Here is a 27,089-nt window from a genome sequence, read left to right on the forward strand (position 1 = left end):
AAAAGAACAGTGTTTTAAAGATTAGTACTGTGAAAAGAATTGTGTCTCAAAACAAGTTACAGTCTTTCTTGCTCTAGAAAGATTGAGAATTCTTGGCAAACTGGGTCCCTGAGTGAAAGCTGTTTACAGGAAGAAAAGTTTGAAACAGCCACCCAGTAAGTCAGAATGACATTTAAACGGGAATGACAAATAGTCTACTGAATAAGTCAGAAATGAGCCTGGATCAACAAATGAGGTGATTTCTGCCATAAATTAGGACTAAACAGATTTTAAAGTCATTTATAACAATTAAAATTCACAGCTATCCCCTGACCCTCATTGCCCCACCTCCCCTCCCAACCACAAGGCTGTAAGCTGAACCTTTGGATGACAGTGGAGTATGATAATGGAACCAAATTGCTTTTGTGTCACTTGAGGCATCAGTCAATCTGTGTGAAGACTGATTCAGATATTAGTTATGTTACATCAGGCAAAACACTTAATTTTTATGGGCTTTATTTACTCATCTATAAAATGGAGTACTCTCTGTCACAGAACTGTTGTAAGATTGAGTTTAATATGTGAAACACATATATAAAATACTCCGAGTGATTGCTAGTAAGAATTAAAAACTGGTAGGTTTTATTGTTGTCATAGAAGTGAATACATAGGTCATCCTAAATATTAACTGAGTTAATATTCGCCACTTTTGTCCATTTCAGGACATTTTATTTTTAAAAATAATTCATTACTCTGCTTCCCTGGTGGCTCAGATGGTAAAGTGTCTGTCTATAATGTGAAAGACCTGGATTCGACCCCTGGGTTCGACCCCTAGAGAAGGGAATGGCAACCCACTCCAGTACTTCTTGCCTTGAAAATCCCATGGACAGAGGAGCTTGGTGCAGGCTACTATCCATGGGGTCACAAAGAGTTGGGCACAACTGAGTGACTTCACTTCATTACTCTTACTTTTCTTATCACTCTTGTTTTCATTCGCCACTTTCCTTATAAACTGTTGGGAGGACTGTTGGGAGGTAAACATGGGTTTCTCTTAGCAAAGCATAAATCTCTGTGAATCTGTCCATGTTTTCCATAGAGGTTAAAGGGCAGTAGGAGTAAAGTTCCATTTATTTTTTTATACTGCTTTAGTTCAACTCCCTTGCTGGGGATTTCAAATTCAGTTTTGACTTATAAGGAAAGTCCCTTTTCCCCCTACTGTTTACATTATGCTTCATAAGTGAAAGGCTCCTATTTCCAATGTGAGAGATAGTTGAACTCATTTTCAGTTACTGAGTCCAATTTAGACAGTGGTCTTAATTTAGACAACCAGTAAAAATTAACCAGTTGTCAGTAAAAATTAACCTGGAGAAGGCAATGGCACCCCACTCCACTACTCTTGCCTGGAAAATCCCACGGATGGAGGAGCGTGGTAGGCTGCAGTCCTAAGAGTCGGACACGACTGGGTGACTTCATCTTCACTTTTCACTTTCCTGCCTTGGAGAAGGAAATGGCAACCCACTCCAGTGTTCTTGCCTGGAGAATCCCACAGATGGGGGAGCCTGGTGGGCTGCCTTCTATGGGGTCGCACAGAGTCGGACACGACTGAAGCGACTTAGCAGCAGCAGCAAAAATTAACCAATGTGGGTACTAGTTTGGCATCTTGTTCCTGTCTTGCTAATGGTACCTAAACTAAATTATTTAGAAGAACATGATGTTGCATTTCTTTCACTGTTTGGTTAGCGAGATTGCCCTTCAGCACAGGTGTATCTCCTTTAGTGATGGGTTAATCTGCAGATGAAGAGAAAATGTGAGCTTCCCTTACAGTTTCCCATCAACCCTTTCCTGGATCATCTCTGCCTCTTTGTCTTATTCAGGCTGCCAGGCTTTTCTCTTCCATTCTGGCTGTATGAGAGACACCCTTCTTCAAGGACAATCTTCATCTCTACCGCCTCTGTAACCCCTTCCTACTTCCTACCAACCCTCCCATCCTCCACATTTCTGTGTTCACTCACCTCCAGATCCATGACTACTCTGGGCCGTCGTTTACACTTTTTAGTGCGTCTGCATCTGTCTTCACAGCTAACTTCAAACTGTTTCAAGTTAACAACTGTGATGACTTCAGGAATAAGGTCCTGCACTTCAGTAAGTAATAAGTACGCAATGTGGTAGTGAAGTAAAAGTCATATTTCAGAGAGGATGGAGGATGGGCTGGATTTAAAAAATGGAAAGACCACAGAGAAGGCAGATCTTGAACAAGGCTTCAGGACTGGATAGAATTTGGATTGTTGGAGAAGAGAGCCCTCTACGAAGTGTTATTTTTGGACTGGTTTGAATAATCCATAAAACCATACACATATGTACTTGTGGAAACCTCTGAATTCCTAGGCTGCCTTAATACCTTCAGAATCTATCCTAATATATATATGTATATATATATAAATTTTGGATATTTCATGTATTACATATATATATATACTATTAGTAAATTTTGCATACTTCAGGTTTTATATATATATATAATTTCCTGTCTCTAAGATTAGGACAAAACATACACAACTGAGCCTTACTACTAAATACAAGCAAAGGAATGCATTTACTGTTTTGATTTGTACATTCTCAACTAGAGGGAATTCTAAAGGTTGTTCACTATCACTTTTTAGTAATGCAATGGGGGAAGAAGAAGTACTAGTATTGTCTTATTACATGATTTGCTCACTCAAAATGTATAGCCCAACCCCCTTCTCCAGGTGCATTTTGAACTGACAGAATTATTGCACTGGAATTGAGAGATCCGGTGATCTTATTCACTTAAAAAGTCTGATCAGTATTGCATTTGAAATTAGAAGCTTTTTTTTTTTTCTTTTAAAGGAAGATGGGATCAGTCATTTTTATTTTTTATTTATTTTTATTTATTTTTTATTTTTAAATTGTGTATTACCAATGTGATGGGGGCCCTTGTCATCACTCCCTAGCTCTGATAGTTACATTAGATGGATGATTGAAATAAGGTATTATAAGAAAAGGGATGATAAAACTGGCCAGTAACTAGGTTTCAATTATTATGACATTGATGTCCAACAGTGACAAGGTTACAAAACCATTTTCTGGTGCCCATTGGGCTTCAGGCACTAGATTTTTCTGTCCAGCAAGACATTTATTTATTCAAAATTTAAAGCTTAATTTCCGGTTGAGTGCTTTCGAAATAGACTCAGCTTTTTTTTTCCTCCTCTAAAGATCACTCAGCTTTCTTTACAACATATATGACCTTGAATCAGATCTTTCTCTTATATCTCTCTCTGCTTTTGTATTCAGCATTAGCTGACTCCCACAGTAAATTCAGTATGGCCAATTACTTTTCATAATGAAGCTCATGTAAATTGGAGTAGAGCGGAGGTTTTATTAATCAGATTGATCTATTATTAAAGCTGCTACGATCATCCTTTCTGAATAGTGAGATAAAAGTCAGAAATAATATAATGTATCCTGTCAACAGGCCTGATGAAGAAAATGAAGCTTGGAAATTTTACATATATCAATTTTTTTGAACATGGCAGAGCAGTTTATTTCAAGTCCTATTCCATTTAAAAAAATAATCTTTAATAGAAAAATCAGGATTTTCTGAAGTTATATCAGTCTGACATAATGAAAATTTTATCCCTACATAACGTGAAACTGAATGGTGATGTCTTTCAGTGACCGTGAGGAGTGAATTTTCTAGGATTTTCTTACTCTTTCATATTTTGTTTTTTATTCATGGATATACTCATAGATGTCAGGCTATAAATTTGTACTGTTAGTGTGCAAAACATGTGCAATGAGTTTACTGTCTAGCTCACTTTTTTAAAACCTCAAATTGTAAAATTACTAATTTTTAAAAATTGAAGTCTAATTGATTTACGTTGTTGTGTTAGTTTCTGGTGGACAGCAAATTGATTTAGCTACACATATGTAATTATTATTTTTCTTATTCTTTTTCATTATGGTTTATTATAAGACATTGAATATACTTCCCTATGCCAAACAGTAGAAACTTGCTATTTATCTATTTTATATATAGCAGTGTGTATATGTTAATCTCAAACTTCTAATTTATCCCTCCTTACCACCTCTTTCTCCTTTGCTGCTACTGCTAAGTCGCTTCAGTCGTGTCCGACTCTGTGCGACCCCACAGACAGCAGCCCACCAGGCTCCCCTGTCCCTGGGATTCTCCAGGCAAGAACACTGGAGTGGGTTGCCATTTCCTTCTCCAATGCATGAAAGTGAAAAGTGAAAGGGAAGTCACTCATTCGTGTCTGACTCTTTGGGACCCCATGGACTATAGCCTACCAGGCTCCTCGGTCCCTGGGATTTTCCAGGCAAGAGTGCTGGAGAGGGGTGCAATTTCCTTCTCCTTTCTCCTTTAGTAACCATAAATTTGTTTTCTATGTCTGTGTATCTGTTTTTCTTTTGTAAATAAGTTTCATTTGTATCACTTTTAGAGTCTACAATAAGTGATCATATATTTGTCTCTATCTTTCTGACTTGCTTCACTTAGTATGATAATCTGTACAACTATCCATGTTGCTGCAAATGGCATTATTTCATTTTTTATGGCTGAGTAATATTCCATTGGTGTGTGAGTATGCGTATGTATCAAATGGTAAAATAATTAATAGTGGTTTCATAGGAACTATGATAGACAATGGGGTGGTAGAGTTAGGGGGTGAAATAGGGACCTCCTAATTTCTCCTCAACCTATACTAGCTACTTGCTCTGCCTATTTTAAAATCACCAATTTGTGAAAAATGTGTCTCAAAGCCCCCATCAGTGATCTTATTAATTTATATGTCTTTGTGAATTATTTCTACATGTTTAATTGGTGTCCCTATTTAAAATATATTAAAATTTTTTTAAATTTAAAAACTTAGAGTGTATTTTGGGAAATATGAAAGAAACAGAAGGAACTGGAGTACCTTCTGGGATGAATTAGTAAATCAACATTAGAGAAATGACTTTGCACAGTGCACGGTGATGGAGAGGAGTTGAGGATAGTTAGAATAAAGCCCAAAGGTGTTTCTTGAGTTTGTAGATGATGGTTATATATCAAGCCCTGGAAAGAGGTTTGCTTATGACAACCACAGAATAGAGGAGGCGGCCAGGTTGACACTGATATTTGCTCAAAGAGGAAGGTGGTCAAAGAGTGTGGGGTGCTCCGTGGCAGAGGTCCCCAGTCTCCAGGATATGTTGCCTGATGATCTGGGGTGGAGCTGATGGAATCATAGTAAAAATAAATTGCATAATAAATGTAATGTGCTTGAATCATCCTGAAACCATCCCCCCGTCACGGTCCGTGGAAAAACGGTTTTCCACGAAATCAGTTCTTTGTGCCAAAAAGGTTGGGGACTGCTGCTCCATGACATACCAGCTATGAATCTTTTCATTTACAAGGGACAGAGAATAATTTCAAATTAATTTAATTATAAAACAGAATTTATTAATTTATAAACTGAATTAAAAGCAAAACTGGCTTACCTGATTAATAATCCAGAGATGTCACTGAGTCCAGGCGCACAGCAGTTGTATTAGAAACCTCTCGTTTCCCGCCTTTTGTTCTGCTTTCCTGTATTGCTTTCACCTTTAGGTGGGCTCCTCCCAAGAAATGTCTCAGCTATTAGCAACCCAAACGGAAACCCAAATCTAAGGATTCCCACCAGTCTCTGGCCTGATTCTTGTGAGTTCAGCCTGACTCATCATTCCTTTGTGAACTAGACACCATCGTCAGGAGAGAAAATGATGTGACTTCACAGGCTGGGGTGTGCCCATTTTTAGGACTTAGGATGGAGTCAACTCCACCAGCCCAGACCACAAGGACTGAGGGTATATGGAAGGAAGTTTTCCCAAAAGAAAATTGGGACCTGATAAGAGAAGAAAGGGCTATGATTAAGATAGGCAAACAGCAAAAAAGCAAGATGTCCACTGCATATGGTTACAAACAATATCAAGATGGAGAATGGTCCTTGGGGAGTGGGGGCTTCAGGAAAATTACAAAACAGGCGTTAATGTCATTATAGGGGAATTTGATGAACACTGTTCAAGAAATTATCATCCTAATACTCAGTCATGGTTATTAAGAAAATGAATAGCTAAATCAAAGAACATATTTTGATGCAGTTGTCCCAAATAATTAGAAAAACATGGAGGAAGACTGATAAAATTATAAAAGATTTTATCAAGTTTTCTAGGGGAAACTTTTAGGTCCCAATTATTCATTCTCAGCAAGAGTGGGTGTTTTTGTGAAAACAGAAAACCTCCTTACAAAACAACATTTGTTTTTCAGTCTCTGCTTCATATATGTGCTAATCAGAAAAATTTCAATGCAGGCACAAGTGTTTTCATTTTGCTAACAAAATACTGCATGCTTGTCCAGAATAAATGTCTGGGAGAGAAAGATGTATTGTTACCAAATCCGTTAATGTGAATTACAGACACAAACTTGTCACTCCTACAGGGACTGGCTTGGTTAAGATTTCAAAGTTAAATATTGTTTGGGAAGTTAATCCAGGTTTCTTTATTTTCTAACATTTAAAAAAATGAAATTACTATCAAGATATAGAAGCTATATAATGCAGGGTTTTTCAATTTTTGATAGTCTTTGTTTAATTTTAGAAATAATTTTCTCTGGAAATTTGATATGCATATCAGAAAATTTAGTACAACTCAGTACCATTGACATTTTTTTTTTTTGAAAACAGGTACTGTGGAGGGTAAAGCAAATAGGATCTTTCCTGCTTTCAAGCAATTGAAATTTAGCCTAGAAAATATTTCTGTATTATAGAATCATGAGTATAATACATAATGCATTATTATTATATAAATAGTTATTATACAAAACAGTATCATACATAATGGTAGTCATGATTATAATATATAATAAATGATTATAATAAATACCAGAGAACAAGCCTATTAAAAGGGGTATGTCAGACAGAAGAAGAGGAGGACATTTGGCTGGAGAAAGACAAGAGGGAAAAGTTTTTGAGAATAGTGGCACTTGACATGTGTCAATAGGATTATTTGGCAAAAGATTATTTTATTAAATAATGTAGAGGCAAGGCTTGCATTGTATTCCAAGAATGCGATGATGATGATGAAAAGAAGCAGTGAGAGACAAGGCTGGAGAGGAGGACTGAAACCCATAGAAGATACAGTGATTCACCATCTGGATTCTTTGACAACTGACATAGAGTTTGTCAGGGAAGGAGTAAAAAGATGTCTGAACTAGTGAGCGTGGTGGAATGGGAAGTGGCAGATGCTACCCATATAAAATAAGTAGGTCAGGAGGAGTGGCCAGTTACTGTGAAAGGATGAAGATATGATAAGTGTGGGATGAGTTAATTTTGAGTGGCTAGGGAATATCCAAGCAGTTGGGTGGCAGTAACTGAAGAAAAAAGTTTAAGTTAAAAACTTTGCCTTATTCTGCCCGGAAGATAAATTGAAGGCTTAAGAAGAATGGATAAAATTATACAATGGGAGAAAATCTAGGGATAGAAACTGCAAGACTTGGAAAAAAGAAAAGTGAGCGGTGGTCTGTAGATCTGTGGAGATCAGTTTTTCTGTACTTTATCTGACCCTGTGACCAATCCCTTCATGTTTTTATTACAATTACTAGCTTTTTCTCCCATTAGTTTGTTGGCTTCAGTTTGTCTTAGAATAAGTGTAGAGGAGGTTTCTTAGTTAATCTGCTCTTGTATCAGAATCAGGTTTTTACTTTGGCACTCTGACTGTTGATAACTTGATTTATTTTTGTCTTACGTTTCAGGATTTTTATCTACCCTGACTCTGATACGTGCTTCTTCTGAACTTGTAACCCGAGGTATCAGTGAGAGTCCATGGAGCAAACAGATGGCAAATTCAAAGTGGTAAGTAAGGAAGAGGCTTAACAAAGTGGCAGTTAGCAATGGTGTCAGTAGGCTGAAGGGAACAGACAAAGAATGGTGAAGCATGCTACACCTGGAGCTGAAAGAACAAAGGAAGGTGGTAGTTACAAGAAAGTGGGGAGAGCTGCAGTCAGGGGAGAGGGGCCATGCGATAGGAATGGCAACCAGGTTGTGGCCAGAACACAGCCACAGCCAAGTATCACTAGAGAAGGATACAGTGGGGGTGAATTCCTTGACCTTTTCCTTCTCCCATCCTTCATCTCCTACCAGTCAACCAACAGCAAACCAATGTGGAAGCCAGAGGGCAAGGGGCCCAGGTGGTATGTTTAGAAGGGCAGAAGGGGATATCCGTTATCCTTGACTTCCTGGCTTGTTTTCTTTTCTACTCCTGATTTCTGATATGAACGTGCTCTGTACTCTTGCTTGTGCTACTTAGAGAGCAGCTTCTTGCTTTTTATGATCTCTAATAGATCAGAATGGGTATTTCAGAGGCACTATAGACTTGTCAGAAGCTTCTTTCTCTCTTTTCATTTTCCTTTAATTTTCCTATCCCCTATTTAGCTCTGGAGTGTAAAGAGATTTTAAAGGGAAAAAAACAAAAGGCAAAGATAGGAAGAGATGCATAGAGTATAGCTATCTTTCTACATCTGTACACAAAAGGCTGATTCTAAACATGACTGCGGTTATTATAATTCTAGTATTAAATATGATGAATAATTGGCTTGGGAGTTCTGTATTTTAGCTCAGTTTGGCTAGAGGAAAATTTTCTTTTAAAGCCACCTGCAAGCACCTTTCTTGTGGTGGGCACTCCTGTCTGCCTACCCAACATCATTCCCCTTCTTCCTTGCTGACAGACACACACTTTGTTCCAGTGTTGTAGGTCAAGGGCTTTTGAAAAGGTTGGTCTCTCCCAGCACCAGGGGTGAATTTTGATTAGTCTGAGAAGCTAATTGAAATGTAGCAGGATACTGCATACTGTTTTTTTTTTTTTTTATGAGTTTCATCATTGTAGTTCATGTTCTGAAATTGAGGACAGAGAAAGTTTAGGGACCATATATTCTAAAGAAAGGTTGCAGATCACCTATGAAGCATTTCGAACAATTGATTCAAAACAAATCTGGTGACTCTGAGTCCATTACCTACTTCAAGAGTACCTGAGAATAAGTAAGTGTACCCTTGAGAGAAGATTCTATTGCAGAGTATATCCATCTTCCAGAGCTACCATAACAGTACACCACAGACTGAGTGGCTTAAACAGCAGGAATTTATTTTCTCACAGTTCTGAAAGCTAATGGTCCAAGCTAAAGGTGCTGGCAGGGTTGGTCTTTGGTGAGATGTCTCTTCTCAGCTTGTAGATGGCTGCCTTCTTGCTGTATTTTCAATGGCCTTTCCTCCTGTGACGATAGAAAGCTCTCTGGTGTTTCTTCCCCTTCTTGTAAGGATGCCAAACTTATTGAATTCAGACCCCACTTTTATGACCTCATTTAGCTTTAATTAACTTCCCAGAGTCTCTGTCTCCAAATATCATCAAATCAGGAGTGATTGCCTCAAATCATGAATTCTATAGGGGTGAACTCCCTGATGTTCAAGCTGGTTTTAGAAAAGGCAGAGGAACCAGAGATCAAATTGCCAACATCCGCTGGATCATGGACAAAGCAAGAGAGTTCCAGAAAAACATCTATTTCTGCTTAATTGATTATGCCAAAGCCTTTGACTGTGTGGATCACAATAAACTGTGGAAAATTCTGAAAGAGATGGGAATACCAGACCACCTGACCTGCCTCTTGAGGAATCTGTATGCAGATCAGGAAGCAACAGTTAGAACTGGATATGGAACAACAGACTGGTTCCAAACAGGAAAAGGAGTACATCAAGGCTGTATATTGTCACCCTGCTTATTTAACTTCTATGCAGAGTACATCATGAGAAATGCTGGACTGGAAGAAACACAAGCTGGAATCAAGATTGCCGGGAGAAATATCAATAACCTCAGATATGCAGATGACACCACCCTTATGGAAGAAAGTGAAGAGGAGCTAAAAAGCCTCTTGATGAAAGTGAAAGAGGAGAGAGAAAAAGGTGGCTTAAAGCTCAACCTTCAGAAACCAAAGATCATGGCATCCGGTCCCATCACCTCATGGGAAATAGATGGGGCAACAGTGGAAACCGTGTCAGACTGTATTTTTTTGAGCTCCAAAATCACTGCAGATGGTGACTGCAGCCATGAAATTAAAAGACGCCTACTCTTTGGAAGAAAAGTTATGACCAACCTAGATAGTATATTCAAAAGCAGAGACATTACTTTGCCGACTAAGGTCTAGTCAAGGCTATGGTTTTTCCTGTGGTCATGTATGGATGTGAGAGTTGAACTGTGAAGAAGGCTGAGAGCCGAAGAATTGATGCATTTGAACTGTGGTGTTGGAGAAGACTCTTGAGAGTCCCTTGGACTGCAAGGAGATCCAACCAGTCCATTCTGAAGGAGATCAACCCTGGGATTTCTTTGGAAGGAATGATGCTAAAGCTGAAGCTCCAGTACTTTGGCCACCTCATGCGAAGAGTTGACTCATTGGAAAAGACTCTGATGCTGGGAGGGATTGGGGGCAGGAGGAGAAGGGGACGACAGAGGATAAGATGGCTGGATGGCATCACGGACTCGATGGACGTGAGTTTGAGTGAACTCCAGGAGATGGTGATGGACAGGGAGGCCTGGCGTGCTGCGATTCATGGGGTCACACAGAGTCGGACACGACTGAGCGACTGAACTGAACTGAACTGAACTGACACAATTCAGTCCATAGCAGAGAGGCTTGTTGAAGCTTTACTTCTGTTAACTGCAATCTGAAAGAGTAGAGGACTTGAGTAAACTATTCACAGAATATGGGAATGTTTTCCAGGAGGAGAGAGAGAGTTAGCGCAGTCAGAGAGGCCCTGGTGCAGCCAAGTGACCTAAACAGAGTACAGGGAGAGAGAGCTTGCAAACACCCAATAGAGTCTCCACTGATTAGGAAGTCAGGGACTACAGGTGAGAGTCTCATTGCAGCTAGACAGTAGTGACTAGAAATGGTCTCAGTGGATACGAGCTGTTTCTTGTTGAATCAACGTGTGTGTGTATGTACATATCTATTTTTGCATTACCTTGGTAACACCACAGACCATTGGTAGTAAGAGCTCCTGACACTCATATTCATAATTATGCCTGATTTAGTTCTGGGAAATGCCTTTTAAAAGATAAACTGATACAGAAAACATAAAGGAAAATTCTGATAGTCCTGTGTACATAAATACTTAAACTCTTCAAGTAAGTATCAATGATGAATATAAAAAGTTTTCAGTGTAGGAAACCAAAAGGTTAATATTGTCAATGAATCTCCCTTCCCAAACCAAATGTTCCAAAGACAGGCAAAATTGATTCATAAAAGAGGAAATGTAAAATTCCAATAAATACATACAAATACTTATTTTCATATATTTGAAACTTGGGAATAAGCACTCTTCTACACTGCTGATAGGAGTACAAATTGGTAAAACCAATTTAGCATTAGGTCTCAAAATATGAGATGTGGCAAGAATGTACAGAAGAGCTGTACAAAAAAGGCCTTAATGACCTGGACAACCACAGTAGTGTGGTCACTCACCTAGAGCCAGACATCCTGGAGTGTGAAGTCAAGTGGGCCTTAGGAAGCATTACTACAAACAAAGCTAGTGGAGGTGATGAAATTCCAGCTGAGCTATTTCAAATCCTAAAATATGATGCAGTGAAAGCCCTGTACTCAATATGCCAGCAAATTTGGAAAACTCAGCAATGGACATAGGACTGGAAAAGGTCAATTTTCATTCCAGTCCCAAAGAAAGGCAATGCCAAAGAATGCTCAAATTACTGCACAATTATACTCATTTCACATGCCTGCAAGGTAATGCTCAAAATCCTTCAAGCTAGGCTTCGACAGTACTTGAATTGAGAACTTCCAAATGTACAAGGTACATTTAGATTTAGAAAAGCAGAGGAACCAGAGATCAAATTGCCAACATACATTGGATCATAGAAAAAGAATTTCAGAAAAATATCTACTTCTGCTTCATTGACTATGTTAAAACCCTTGACTGTGTGGTTCACAACAATCTGTGGAAAATTCTTCAAGAGATGGGAATACCACACTACTTTACCTGCCTCCTGAGAAATCTGTATGCAGGTCAAAAAGAAATAGTCAGAACCAGACATGGAACAATGGACTGGTTCCAAATTGGGAAAGGAGTATGTCAAGACTATATTGTCACCCTGCTTATTTAACTTACATGCATAGTACACCATGTGAAATGCCAGGCTGGATGAATCACAAGCTGGAGTCAAGATTGTGGGGAAATATATCAATAACTTCTGATATGCAGATGACACCACCCTAATGGCAGAAAGTGAAGAGGAACTGAAGAACCTCTTGATGAAAGTGAAACAGGAGAGTGAAAAAGCTGGCTTAAAACTCAATATTCAAAATGCAAAGATAATGGCAGCCAGTCATCACTTCATGGCAAATAGATGGGGAAACAATGGAAACAGTGTCAGACTTTATTTTGGGGGGCTCCAAAATCACTGCAGATGGTGACTGCAGCCATGAAATTAAAAGATGCTTATTCCTTAGAAGAAAAGCTATGACCAACCTAGACAGCATGTTAAAAAGCAGAGAAATTTCTTTGCTGGTAAAGGTCCATCTAGTCAAAGCTATGGTTTTTCTAGTAGTCATCTATGGATGTGAGAAAGAAAGTGAAAGTGAAGTCGCTCAGTCATGTCTGACTCTTTGGGACCCCATGGACTGTAGCCTGCCAGGCTCCTCTGTCCATGGGATTCTCCAGGCGAGAATACTGGAGTGGATTGCCATTTCCTTCTCCAGGGATCTTCCTGACCCAGGGATCAAACCCTGGTCTCCTGCATTGTAGGCAGATGCTTTACCCTCTGAGCCACCAGGGAAGCCGATGGATGTGAGAGTTAGACCATAAAAAAGGCTGAGCATCAAAGAATTGATGCTTTTGAACTGTGGTGTTGGAGAAGACTCTTGAGAGCCCCTTTAACAGCTAAGAGATCAAACCAGTCAATCCTAAAGGAAATCAACTCTCAATACTCATTGGAAGAACTGGTGCTGAAGTTGAAGCTCCAATACTTTGGCAAAGAGCCAGCTTATTGGAAAAGACCCTGATGCTGGGAAAGGTTGAGGGCAGGAGGAGAAACAGAGGACAGAGGATGAGATGGTTGAATGGCATCATTGACTCAAAGGACATGAGTTTCAGCAAACTTCAGGAGATAGTGAAGGACAGGGAAGCCTGGTGTGTTGCAGTCTATGGGGTTGCAGAGTCAGACACACATGAGTGACTGAACAACAAATCAAAAATGAACCCTTATATCCATTATCTACAATAATAGTATTTTGTCTAAAATGTAATCAGAGATTCATGCAGAGAAATCTGTTAAAGAATATTCATAATTATATTAATGTAAAATGGAAACAACTTAAATGTCTACAAAATATTTTTGCTGAAATACTATGCAGCTATTAATGATCATTTTAATAAACTGAGAATCGTGTGATATGCTTGCTAAAAAATGATACACATAGAATACAAAAAGCAATACGAGAGAAAAAAGTAGTCAACTGGATCTTCATCAAATTTAACATGTTGTTCTCATTCTTATTAAAATAAACATTGGTAGTAAAATAAACAGGCATGTCACAGAATGGGAGAAAACCACTATAATACATATATCTGACAACTGCTACAAGTCACTAGCGAAAAGGAAATAAAGTCAATAAAAAATGGGCAAAGGACCTGGACACTTCTTAAAAGATGATAGAGGAATGGTCAGGAAGATCCCTGGAGAAGGAAATGGCAATCCACTCCAGTATTCTCGCCTGGAGAATCCCATGGACAGAGGAGCCTGGCAGTACTCACAAGAAATAGACTGTACATCATGTGATGACGGCAGGCAGCATGGAGGTGAAAATGCTAACCCCAGCACATCCCTACTGGAATGACTAAAATTAAAATGAGTGATAATGCCATATATTGACAAAGATAAGGGATCCTGCAACTCTCATACACTGCTGGTAGGAGTATGAAAATGTACTGTTTTAGAAAACTGTTTGATTACTTATAAAGTTAAATATACTCCTCTGCTTTGATCCACCAATTCCATTCCTAAGAGTTACTCGAGAGAAACAAAACCATTTATCTACAAAAAGACTTGTACCATAAGATTCTTAGAAGCTTTATTCATAATAACCAAAAATTGGCAGCAAAACCAATATTCACTAACAATGTGCTAAGTCGCTTCAGTCGTGTCCAACTCTTTGCGACCCAATGAACTGCAACCTGCCAGGCTCCTCTGTCCATGGGATTCTCCAGGCATAAACAGTGGAGTGGGTTGCTGTTTCCTTCTCCATCACTAACAATAAAAATGGATAAACAAGTTGTGATATACATATTTATATCTATCCATAAAATATAATACTATTTAGCAGTAAAAGGAAATAAACTACCGATAAAAGCAATACACTGGATGAATCTTGAAAACATTAAGTTAAGCAGAAGTCAGACACAAAGAGGACTTAAGTATGATTCTATATATGTGAGCTTTAAAACCTGGCAAAACATCTCTATGGTGATAGAATAATGGTTGCTTCTGTGTGGGAAGGACAAGAAACTGGAAGGGGCATGAGAAAACTTTTAGCATTTAAGGAATAATTGTATCTTTTTTAAAAATTAAAATGTAGTTGATTTATAATATCTCAGGTGTTTAGCAAAGTGATTCAGTTTTATATATATGTACATGTGTATATATATATACACACATATTCGTTTTCAAATCCTTTTTCATAATAGGATATTACAAGGTATTGATTATAGTTCTATTCCGTAGGTCCTTGCTGTTTATCTAGTTCATTTATAGTGGATGGTTTTCTTGATTAAAGTGGAGTTTCTTTGGGCTAATAAAATTATCAGAATTTATCAAGCTGTACAATTAAAATTAATACAGTTCATTGTTTGTAAATTATAACTCAATTTAAAAAATCAACTCAAAACTGTACAGTCTGGAGAGGTGACTCCAATGGGCAAGAAGTACTCAAATTTTCCTTTAGCTGAGATTCCACAGAGGGCTTCCCAGGTAAAGAATCTGCCTGTCTATGCAGGAGAGGCAGGAGACCTGGGTTCAATCCATGGGTCAGGAAGATCTCCTGGAGAAGAAAACGGCAACCCACTCCAGTATTCTTGCCTGGAGAATTCCATGGACAGAGGAGGCTGGCGGGCTACAGTCCATGGCATCACAAAGAGTCTGACACAACTGAGTGACTGAGCTCTCATGGAGGCATGATATCCCACAGAAAGAGATGATTCATTAGTTGACTTTGTGGGTGTTTCTCGTAGGCCAGATGGAAGCACAGACTTGACTTTTGTGCCCCTGTGGTCTTCCAGTCCACTTAGTTCCTGTTGCATTGGCTGTATGTTCACCATGAATACTCTCATTGTAGCTGCTTTTTGCCCCAGTGTAGATATTCTTGTTGGAAAGAGGGGCTGATCAACACCTGTGCACTAAGGAGCTCCGTTTCTAGCTACAGACTGACAAGTGGATATTCTACTTAATAAACTGGTCAACATCAATAGATCCTTCTTAGGAAAATCACTTTCATTGACCTTTCATCCTGATCCTATAGTGTCCTGGCATAGGTGGCTACATACAGAAGCCCTACCTGGATGTCCACAGGCCTCTTTTTAAAAAATTTAATTCTCTCTTCTCAGTAACTTTGTGAAATAGTTTTTTTTTTTTTATTGTGGTGTACACATGCCTTCTCATGTCTTTAATTTCTTTTTGAGAGTTGGTTTATTTATATCAGACTCAGTTACATTCCAGTTGTGATGCTGATTCTAAATTCAAGCAGAATCCTGAGCAGGTACAGGATTGTAGGGTTGGAGAGGGCTGCCTTCCAATTTGAAATGTGTCATATTTTTGACAGTAAGTGACTTTTCTATCATGGTGGGTTAAAGGCCTAATATTTCTGTTGTTTACTGACATCTCACTATAGTTGGTACCGACTGCATTCACTGAAATAAGAGATGCAGTTAAAGTGATGATGGTTAATGGAAAGACGGGGATGCTGTTTTGATAGAGGGAATGAGAAGATGGGAAGCAATACCATAAAAATCCTTCAGAGAGGCAGAGAGGCCCTGTTTTCCATTTATTTTCCAAGCTGTAATTTAAAAAAAAAATTGCTTTAAGAAGAATCAGAAGTTAGTTTAATACTGCTTTCAGATAACCTGGTAATTTACCATAAAATGAATAGAAAATAAGAACAGTATGAACATTAATAAAAGGTTGATTTGGGAAAAATTGCTTTGTGCAGAAAGAAAATTCTGTAACTTATCCCAAACTCAACTCACCAGATTCATAGCATGATACAATCCATGTCCATTATGTACCATTCTATGTGGCTAAACTTGTAAGATCTTTTTCTTTGTCCTTTAAGATGAATCATGCAGCTCAAACATTTTATTCTTAGAGCTTACAGAGTATATATAAAAAGAATATAAAATATTTACAATATACAATATGTTCTACCTATAGGTATGGGGGGAAAGACTATTTAATATTATTTTAAAGATGCTCTATGAGAGAACTTTTGAATATGATAGACAAAATCAGAAACTGCTCTGTGTTGAAAAGATATTTTATGTTGATACAAATTATTTATATATATATATTATTTTGATTATAAAAAAGTTCTTTTCAAATTTCATGAAACATTTGGAAAACACTGAATGACTAGTATAAGAATTAAAAACACCTCAAATTCAATATCCAGAGATAAGTGCTGTTAACATTTTAGTGCATTTTCCACGTCTAATTTTTTCAGTTTAAAAATTGTTTCCATTTAGTATTATATGGTGCATTTTTAAAAGTCATAAATATAGTTCAAAGGCATTATTTTAAATGGCTACCTAAGGTCTTGCGATGACATCATCAAGATCATGACATAGATTGTTCCTGACTTTAGTGCTTCTCACAAGGAGAGCAACTAGCAATTATCCAGAGACACACCATTGTGGAAATCCCAGAACCTAGAGTGATCCTGATGTACCCCTGGACCACGGAGACTGAAAGGACCACCTTGGAAGGATCAGAGGAGGCTACACTCTGACTGCACTGTCGCTCCCCCAGGCCTGTGCAGTACCGCCCTCCCCAGCCCCAAGGTCGCCAGTTTCTCCAGTTGGGAGGGAGAGCCCAAGGTGAACATCCAGCTTCCCCAGCCTGAGGGATGCTTCCTGGAGAGCTCTCTTGGGTTTTGCCTCATAGGGATCACTGGGGAAACCTTTGGGGTTTTTCTCCTGGAGATCAGATAGAGATAGGGAAGTGGGCAGGGCTTACAGCAACTGGCACTCAGATCTTGGCTGCATTTCTGCATATAGTCATGCCTAAGCAGAAATTCCAGCCAGTGGCTCTAGCCTTCTGCAGAGCCAAGTCACTGGTCCTATTGGATAAATTTGTTCAGTTGGCATTTCTGCCAGATTTGGGCCTCCTGTCAATGGGCTATTCTGGCTGTGGTATATACTGAATAGTGAGATCCAGCTGGAGGCCCTGCTGACCAGCGAGCCAGGCCAGTCAACATGCGCAGTAGTGTACCACAGCCAGTGGTCTATAGGCTCTCTCAGCCCAGCCTGTGGCCCTGTCCCACTTCAGGGCATAGCTTGTAGCCTCACCTGATTGCACAGTGTAACCCGAGGCCCCGTCCAACCACAGTCCCCTGACTGTGAGCCCACCTACATCTGCAGCATTGTTTGGTCAGAAAACAGCCTGGGATCCTACCAGATCAGGAGGGATTGTCCTGCCCAATCACAGAGTCCAGCTGGTGGTGCCACCCGCCAATGAACATGTTAGAGTAGGCAACCCCATCCATTCAGGGGTGATTGCAGAGACAAGCTAGTGGCCCCCACCTAATTGCAGAACATAGCCAGCAGACCTGCCTAACCAAGGAACCCACCTAACGGCTCCACTTAAGCATTGAGTCCAGCTGGCAGGCCCACCCAACTGAACATTCTTATATTTACAAATAGGTATATATGTGTGTATATATACATGTGTGTGTGTGATAAGTTAGTTAACACATCCATCACCACACTTAGTTGCAGCTTTTGAGATTTTTCTTTTAGCAACTTTATTGTCAATAACTCTTACCTTTATTTCATTATTTTGTTCTCATCTTTTTAAACGTTTAAGAAAACTTTGAACTTGTTTCCTACTTCACTAATTTGCTGTTCTTATGGTAGCTAACTGTACGTGTTTTGCTTTCCTATGGTTTTAAACTTTCCACGAAATGTTTCCATTCATGTACAGTTTTATATGATTTCAGATATATGTATATATCTTTGTGGTGACTAACTGACCTAGTTTCATGGATGAAATGCTCTTTTGAAACTTGTTGAAAACTCAAATTGTTTAAAAAAGATATTATTGTACTAAATTAGTATTAACAGCTTCTTAAATTTATTAACCAGGGTATTATTAATTCTGATTTTGCAGAGTCATCTCTGAGTTGAACTGCTTTATATACTTAAGATTTTTTAAAAATTTATCCTCACAGAAGGAAGTCTACATTTGTTCCTACTGGAAGATGAAGAGACCTTGGTGAGAAGTCCATGTCCATTTCTGTGTACTGTATGTCTCAGTGAAAATGAAGATGAAATTTCACATTATCAATTAATTTTATAGATCAGAAATCCAGAAACCAAGTTTCATGTGTGGTTGTGGGATGCGTAGAGATAAGACATTGATCAAAGTACTCAGATAGAGTTGTAGTGAAAGCCTTTTTCTGTCTAGATGAGTTTCTCTTCATGTTTCTTTCATTACCCAGCAGTTAGGAACATGTTGGAGATTTCCCAGTGGCTCAGTGGTAAAGAATCTGCCTGCAATGTAAGAGAGGTAGGTTCAGTTCCTGGGTCTGGAAGATACCCTGGAGAAGGAAATGACAACCCCCTGCAGTATCCTTGCCTGGGAAATCCTATGGACAAAGTAGCCTGGCTGGCTACAGTCCATGGGGTTGCAAAAAAGTCAAACATGACTTAGCAACTAAATAAAAACAGGTGCCTACTTGCCAGAAGATTGTGTGGCTCAGATGCCTCTCAGTTTAGCCATAAGGCCAGGAAAGTCTGCTATGGCTTCTGACAAACTCTATTTGTGTTTTCTAATCTCAGCGGCTTCGCCTCTCCTTGCAGGAGCATTGTGGGAGTGTGGTTATTCCAGGGTTTTGTTCACTCTCCCCTGGGCTTAGTCTTCTTTCACCGTGACATGGAAGCGAACCTGATTCAGCCGCTCTTCCATAGTTCCATCTGTGATGTGTTTAGTACACATCCTATCTGAAAGTTTAGAAAGGTTTGACATGTAATGACACCCTTCTGTAGTTTCCATTCCTTATGCTTTGTTTTCCAATTTTTTTTTCTATTTCTTATTTTGTGAATTGAGAGGCTTAGAAGATACCATATTCTTTGGTATAATAACACGGAGGGGTTAAGTTTCAACATATGAATTTTGGGGAGTCATAAGCATTCAGTTTGTTGCAGAATTCACCTGCTTTAAACTGGAAAATATAAAAGAATAGCAGCAACAAAATGCCAGCCAATTGAGAGCTATGCCAGAATATTTTTAGCTATTCATTTGCCAAATGTCTAAAATAATATATATTCAGAATTCAGTTCAAAATGAGATAAATATGTCAGTCATATTTACCTCAATACATGACTATCATTGATTCAGTTAATTTTTTATTTATGAATTTATTTCTAATAAAAATCCTTCAAAGTCATCAACATTAGATAGCGTTTAGTTGTATGTTTAAGAAATCCACTCTTGAAAAGAATAGAATAATACAAAATTGAGAATTCTTGGTGTGCATCTAAGGGTAAATCCATTTTCCTTCCAGATGAATATGATGGGAGCATTTCTAACTTAAAGCATTTTCCTTGTTATAGCCAAGTGGTTGCAGAAAATACACACATAGGGATCCTGGATTTGTTATCTGAGAAACACAAGGTTCTTTGGTGTTTAAACCAGTTAGGCAGCTATTCTTTAAATAAGCTACTTTTTAAACATGAATAAAATGTCGCCAGAGTTTCTGGGTGTTTGTGTGTGGGGTGTCATTTACCTAATTGCCCAGGCCCCTCTCACGACCATGGTGGTTTGTCTGAAAATCAGGGAGTAAGCATGTAATATTCTTTGTTAACTGAGAGTTTCCCTTTGTTGGGGCTGAGGACAGCTTGCATCTGTTTCCAGGACATTACTCCTTAAACAGATGTTCTGTATCTTCTACTTACTGCTCTGTTTGTTTGTGCATTTTATGAAATGTTATATTGTGTGTTTAACTGGAATGATTTTGTTCTACCAAAAGAGATTCACAGAGAATCACATGATTGTATTTCTTAAATACATATAAAAAGTTAACTCTACCTAGGTGGCCGATATCAATTTCCTTTTAAAAAATGTTTTGGTGGGGTTGATGGTATAAAGGGAAGGATTACGTTTCTTTGAAGTCATATAAAAATCCTAGAAAAATAGTACAACTCAGAAAACCTGGACATGAGTCTTAAGTATATCAAGTCTATCACTTGGGTCTTTGCCTTTCAAGTCTACTAGGGCATGAGGTATTTCTGCTCTTCTTTTGCCAAGAACATGCTCAAGTTGCTTTTGATTTGGTTTTCAAAGTTACAACTCAATATTTAAATTGCAGAGTATCCATAAATATCACTACTACTATGGTAGTACAAAAATACTCCCTACTCAATCCTTCTGTGTCAGAGATGAACACTGAACACTTCCACTTGCTAAAAGGCCGTTCTCATGTTTTTCTCCATCTCAGAGAAGACACATGGGGATGAGGCTGTTGTTCCTTTTTCATTCAATACTGTCATCCCTTCTTCCTTAAAGAAAATCTAGTTTAATACTCTTCCATGAATCTATATCCTTCCCCCACTCAAAGCCTGAGGTTTTCTTTAGGATTCCAGCTTTAGACACAAAAGTTTGGCCATTCCATTTCTAAGGGTATGTGCAGAAAAGAGTTAGCACAGCAGGCCTGAGGCTACTTAGAACTATTTGCAGAGTTATCCCTTGGCTGGTATTTGGAAGCTTGGATTTCTGTTCCCACCATTTCCTGCCTAAGAGTGGCTCTCTGTGCCTTTTTTTTTTTTTTTTTTTTTAATGCAAGCAGTATGGTTTACGCAGAGCACCTGTTTCACTTCTGGGAGTCTGGAATTTTGACAGAGGTTGTCCATGTGACCAGTCTTTGATGACACCTTGGGCACAGAGTCTCTCAAGAATTTGTCTGGTAGATGATTCTGTACATGTATTGTCACAGTTTGATGCTGAGGGAATTAAGACCTGTACAACTCCACTGGGAAGGGACTCTTGGAAGCTTGTATCTGGGTTCCTTTTGACTTTGTCACAAGTGCATTTACCTTTTGCTGATTTTGTTTTGTATCCATTTGCTTTAACAAGAGTTAGTCATGAAGACAACTATATGCTGAGTCCTGTAAGACTTCCTAGTAAATCACTGAAGTAGGATGTGGTCTTGGGGATCCTCTACATAGGAACAATGACCATTTACTATTTCCTACAATTTCTCTACCAGTAATAACAGTAAAACCAAGAAAAGAATTAGTATCTTAATGACTTACAGAAATTTAAATGAAATGTCAAGGATTGTTAAACTAAAACAAATGCTCCCCAAAGGATATCCTTCGTAATTCTGAAAGTTCTAATGCTTAGTTGTTGCAATTTGGTTAGGGAAGTTTTCACAGAAGAGGGAATCCTTGAGTCTATATTTATGTCTTTTTAGAGATGACCTCTCTTTTTATGAAAAAAACATTAATAGTATCCTAAGGCTATACCATGGGATTCCAGTGGAATCAAATACTAGTTTGCCTATAGAGCCTATGTAGATGGAAAGATAATACAAGAATACTTAAAAAAAATCCTGTTAATTTTTCTCTTTGATGCCATTGAAGTTCTTTGCTGGAAATTTGTTGTGTGTGAGTGCATGTCTGTGTTTGCCTCAAAGCTTCAGAAATGAGCACAGTTATAAAAATCCATTAAAGAAAGAAATAAATAGAGAACAAAAAATCATCAGGACAGTCTGGGGCATTGTTGAATCTGTGTTGTGCTTTGCTAACAAGCATATCAGACTTTTCTAAGATAATACCAAAGCTGAAAGCTGGTGATTGAGTATGTGGTAAACTTATCAAATTGCTTTTTATCTGTTAGTCTCAATGGAATAAGTATTGCTGATTTTTCACCTGTGAATGTGCATATAAAATATTCGTCTGCAAGCTGGTAAAATGTGGACAAAATAAGTCACTGCCCATCGAGAGCAGGCCAGGTTTTTCCTGTCATTTTTTGGAAGCATTGGTTTGATCTCCAGTGATTGCTTCTTGAGAAAACTGTTTTGTATTTTAAACCAATACAAAACAAAAAATATAAACATATATGCCCTGGCACAAAGTAATATTGTCTGGATATCAATCATTGACAAGATTCTTTTGTCTATATTGAAAGACCTGACATTCACAGCCAATGGCTCAGAAATGACTTAGTTTGTAGGAAAAATTAGCCAGAGTTAGAATTTTTAAAAACAAAAAGGGTAAAGATGTGATGCACTTTAATTTTTAAAATCTACATTATGGTAGATTTACACACAAAAATCTACATTATGGTTGATTATGGTGTTATATAATTGCCTTTTAGAATTTTTTTCTTATTTTTGTTTTTTTCTTGTTTTATTCTGTTTGTGTGTTAGGTTGATTGTTTATGGGGTGGGAGGAGCTCCAGCTAACTTTGTTCTATTAGTCTTTTTTGCTTTGTAAATAATGAGAGGCCTCATTTTTCGTTGTTCAAGTTAATTTTGGGACTGTACCCTGCTAGCCAACTTAATGGACCTGCTTCACTCCCTCTCAGTGGTGCTTTATGTTTTATTTTAGTTTTATTCATTGATTCCTTCATAAATATCTTGAGGACAGCCCAGGTTTTCCAGCCATGATCTGCCACACAGATTGTTGTCTCTCTTCCATAGGGCCTAAGGAGTTCCCCACAGCTCTTCCCTCATTCCCGTCTCCACAGAGGAATGTGCTGACTGAACCCCTCTCACAGAAGCTTCTGTGTTTCCTCATGAGGTCTTAACATCTGTGAGAACCTTGCCAGTGAAGAGCTGTCACTTCTCCTCAGTGTTAACCCTCTGCCTGCATCTTTGATTCTAATACCCAACGGAAGTTGCCTTATATACCTCCTCTTGAATTACTATTATCAGTTTTTACTGATTAAATTTTACTTCATTCCTTTGAAAGTAAAAGAAAGTGAAAGTCACACCCAACTCTCCATGGAATCCTCTAGGCCAGAACACTGGAGTGGATAGTCTTTCCCTTCTCCAGAGGATCTTCCCAACCCAGGAATCAAACCCAGGTCTCCCGAATTGCAGGCAGATTCTTTACCAGATGAGCCACCACGGAAGTCCAAGAATACTGGAGTGGGTAGCTTATCCCCTCTCCAGCAGAAATCCCAACCCAGGAATCGAATCGGATTCTCCTGCATTGCAGGCAGATTCTTTACCAACTGAGCTATAAGGAAAGCCCAAAGGCAGCTTTTTACAACCTGTCACTCTCCCTACAGCTGTTATCATCTTTACTTCTGCTGAATATCTGGAATGAATGCTAATTATCACCATTTTCTCACCACTCATTTTTCCTATTTGTAAAGGTCTTAATTTTTGCTATTTAATGAGTATCTCCAGTGATTTTCTACCCACTAAGTTCAGTGGCCCTGGTTTCCCATTATTCTGACATTGAACTTTGCACTTTGTTGAATCTCTCAATAACTTATGTTCATTTTCCTCTTTGAAATGTGACTCTTTCTCTTCAGCTTAGATTTTGTTTTTACTATTCCTGAACTTTAATCACTGTCTTATGCCTCAGAACTCTGTATATACTCACCCTTTGGAGAATTTAGTGATAGACTTGATTTTAGATGTTATACCTTTGCTGAATTTAATTCCTAATAAGTATTTCCAGCCTTGCCCTCTAATCTGAGCAGAACATCTAGTACAAATCAGTTCAGTTCAGTTCAGTTGCTCAGTTGTGTCCGACTCTTTGTGACCCCATGAATTGCAGCACGCCAGGCCTCCCTGTCCATTACCAACTCCCGGAGTTCACTCAAACTCACGTCCATCAAGTCGGTGATGCCATCCAGCCATCTCATGCTCTGTCATCCCCTTCTCCTCCTGCCCCCAATCCCTCCCAGCATCAGAGTCTTTTCCAATGAGTCAACTCTTTGCATGAGGTAGCCAAAGTATTGGAGTTTCAGCTTTAGCATCAGTCCTTCCAAAGAACACCCAGGACAGATCTCCTTCAGAATGGACTGGTTGGATCTCCTTGCAGTCCAGGGGCCTCTCAAGAGTCTTCTCCAACACCACAGTTCAAAAGCATCAATTCTTCGTTGCTCAGCTTTCTTCACAGTCCAACTCTCACATCCATACAAAACCATAGCCTTGACTAGACAGACTTTTGTTGGCAAAGTAATGTCTCTGCTTTTCAATATGCTATCTAGGTTGGTCATAACTTTCCTTCCAAGGAGTAAGCTTCTTTTAATTTCATGGCTTGAACAAATAAATACACAATAAACATTCACTGAGTATTTACTGAGTGAATATAAAGGTAAACCCAGCATGAACTTTTATATATATATTTGTAAGAATGACAATTTTTAATGCCTAAGTTGAGAAAACTTTCAACAAAAGAATGATATTAGAAATAAAATGATTTTCTGCCTACTTTCTCAGAAAAAAGACAAAGGGGATTTTCTTTGTTCTAACATTTATTTTTTTTTTCCCTGTTAACATTTTTATTTTTCCAAGGTAACAGGAATTGTGTACAAATGACAGTAGACCCTTGCCTATTTATTTTTTATCTAAATAAAAGATAACTCAAAATGAATTCTCAAGAAAGAAAAAAAGCTATGTACATAAAGGACTATATTTTCCTTCGTCGTCTACTTGGAACCAGTAGTAGTGTTGCTATCATAGTATCAGGGAAGAGGTTGTGATAAGTTGCAAGAGGTACATATGCTGCTGTTATCATTTTACCCACAAACCACCTGCCATGCAACACACTAACAGCAGCAATGGCTGCAGCAATTGGTGGGCACTTCACATACACATTGCCCTGAGCTGAATTTTTGTCAACATAAATATGAATAACTCCTCCATGTTTATTGCATTCTTCGATCACATCGTCTTTAATCTCTGTGTCCCATCCAACTTCTTCTTCTGTTTGAGGATTAAACATGTTAAAGAGTTGGAAACACTGTGTTGCCAGAGGTTGAACAGAGGCAGCTGCAGCTAACGCTGAAGCTTCAGTCTGTTGGGAAAGTCTTATTTGCAAATCTGCCACAGCACCAAATGCCAAACAGCCACTCATTTGCAAAGCTTGCTGTGCTGCTGGCGGGATCTGCAAACCTGTACCCTCTGCAAGTCTTGCCATTAACTGGAGACGACCAGTTGTTCCCGAGTCAGTTCCAGTCCTTTCCAGTTCATCACTGTCCAAAAATGAGCTAGCACTGGAAGAATCAGTACATTCAGTAACATGACCAACTTTCATGGGCCTTCCCGCTAGCTCAAATCCATTAAGTTTTTCCAAAGCGTTCTTGGCACATTCTGAACCAGAAAACGTAATAAATCCATATCCCTTGGATTGACCTGTTTCACTGTCCATCATGAGCTGGATACCTTCAATCCTTCCAAATGGCTCAAAAATCCCTCGAAGCATATCTTCAGTTATGTTAAAGTGTAACGAGCCCACATAAAGCCTCAGAGGTCCAGCACTTCCCTTTTGTAGATTGTTTGCCATTGCTGCGACTCTGTTTTTTTCTGCCTGTGATGCTTGTACTGTGATTGGCACTCCTAAAACCCACTGACCAGTTAATCCTATTGCTACAGGCACTGAGCTAACATCAACAAACTCCACATAAGCAATTCCTTTGGAACGTCTTGAATTTCTGTCAGAAATCACCCTCATATCAGGAACATTCCCAGCTGTAGAGAAAAACTCTTCCAAATCCCTTGGCCGAATTCTCGCTGCCAGCTGCATGCAGAAAACAGTCCTTGCATCTCTTTCCTCAGGAGTGAGATTATCAATAGGTTCCCTCACAGGGCTCTTGTCTTTTCTGAATGGACTTTTGCTTCGAGAACGTCGTCTGTAAGGACTTCTGTAGCGGCCTCTGAATCTGCCATCTCGCCTTCTTGATTGGCTCCGTCTCCTTTCTTTGCTTTTACTTCACTTCCTTTCACAGCTTTTGCTCTTTCTCCTTTCTCTATCTCTACTTCGCTTCCGTTCCTTACTTTTGCTTCTTTTTCGTTCATGACTACGACTTCTGATCTTGCTTTTTTCCCTCTTTTTGGTACGTTCTTCATGGCCGTTAGCACTGCTCAACTTGTTCTCATCCTTCTTGTAAGGAGCCTCAAGCATTGCTTCAATATCAATATCGTCTGCCATTTTCTCTAAACGACTGTGCAGGCTTTCTGGGTCCCTGCGGTGCTCGAATTCAGAAAGAGGGGGTCTGTGGCTGCCGCTGCTATTGCTACTGTTAAGCCACTAGGCCCAGGCTGCGGTACCACCCAGCCCAAATTTCGGGCTCGGAGGGTGGACAGGCCCAAGCGAATCTAAAAGAGACAATGGGATTAGAGGAACCCGTGCGGGAGTTCAGGACAGTGGCTTTGGCAGCTCAGGATCCACCCCTCTGTCCTAACATTTATAATTTTCCATTTCATATTGTGTTGACCTAAGTGCCAACTGAAATTGAACATCCTACTTTGATTAGAGTCAGAAAATTCTAAGTAATAATGACTAAGCTTCAAGTTCAGTTTGAATTAGTTCCAGGGATGCATAAGGGTAACACAGGGAGGGATACTCCAATTTTTTTCCATCAGTCATTTTTGTAAACTTTTATCAAAGAAATCAGATTTTAAAACGCCTTTTTTCTATAGATGTAAAATCCTTTCCAGAGTTTTTAAAAGTTTAGTCTGAGTATTCAAATGTATTGGGAAATTGACTCCTTATGAGCTTTATAATTTTAAAATGTGAGATTATTTTAGGTGTGGCTTTTGTGTGTGTGTGTGTAAAAAATCC

At 38.9% G+C, this 27,089-nt stretch overlaps 1 protein-coding gene across 1 annotated transcript; it reads right to left on the reverse strand.

Annotated features, from left to right (window-relative positions):
* Window positions 1-24,794: 24,794 nt before the first annotated feature.
* LOC120864673 (RNA-binding protein 39-like) lies at window positions 24,795-26,566 on the reverse strand. Its single transcript, XM_040241699.1, is given in 1 exon segment — window positions 24,795-26,566. A coding segment is annotated over 1 exon segment (1,521 nt). The 5' UTR covers window positions 26,457-26,566; the 3' UTR covers window positions 24,795-24,935.
* Between the last annotated feature and the right edge of the window lie 523 nt (window positions 26,567-27,089).

This window comes from Oryx dammah, unplaced genomic scaffold, assembly GCF_014754425.2.
Source record: "Oryx dammah isolate SB20612 unplaced genomic scaffold, SCBI_Odam_1.1 HiC_scaffold_5, whole genome shotgun sequence".
Classification (NCBI taxonomy): domain Eukaryota; kingdom Metazoa; phylum Chordata; class Mammalia; order Artiodactyla; family Bovidae; genus Oryx; species Oryx dammah.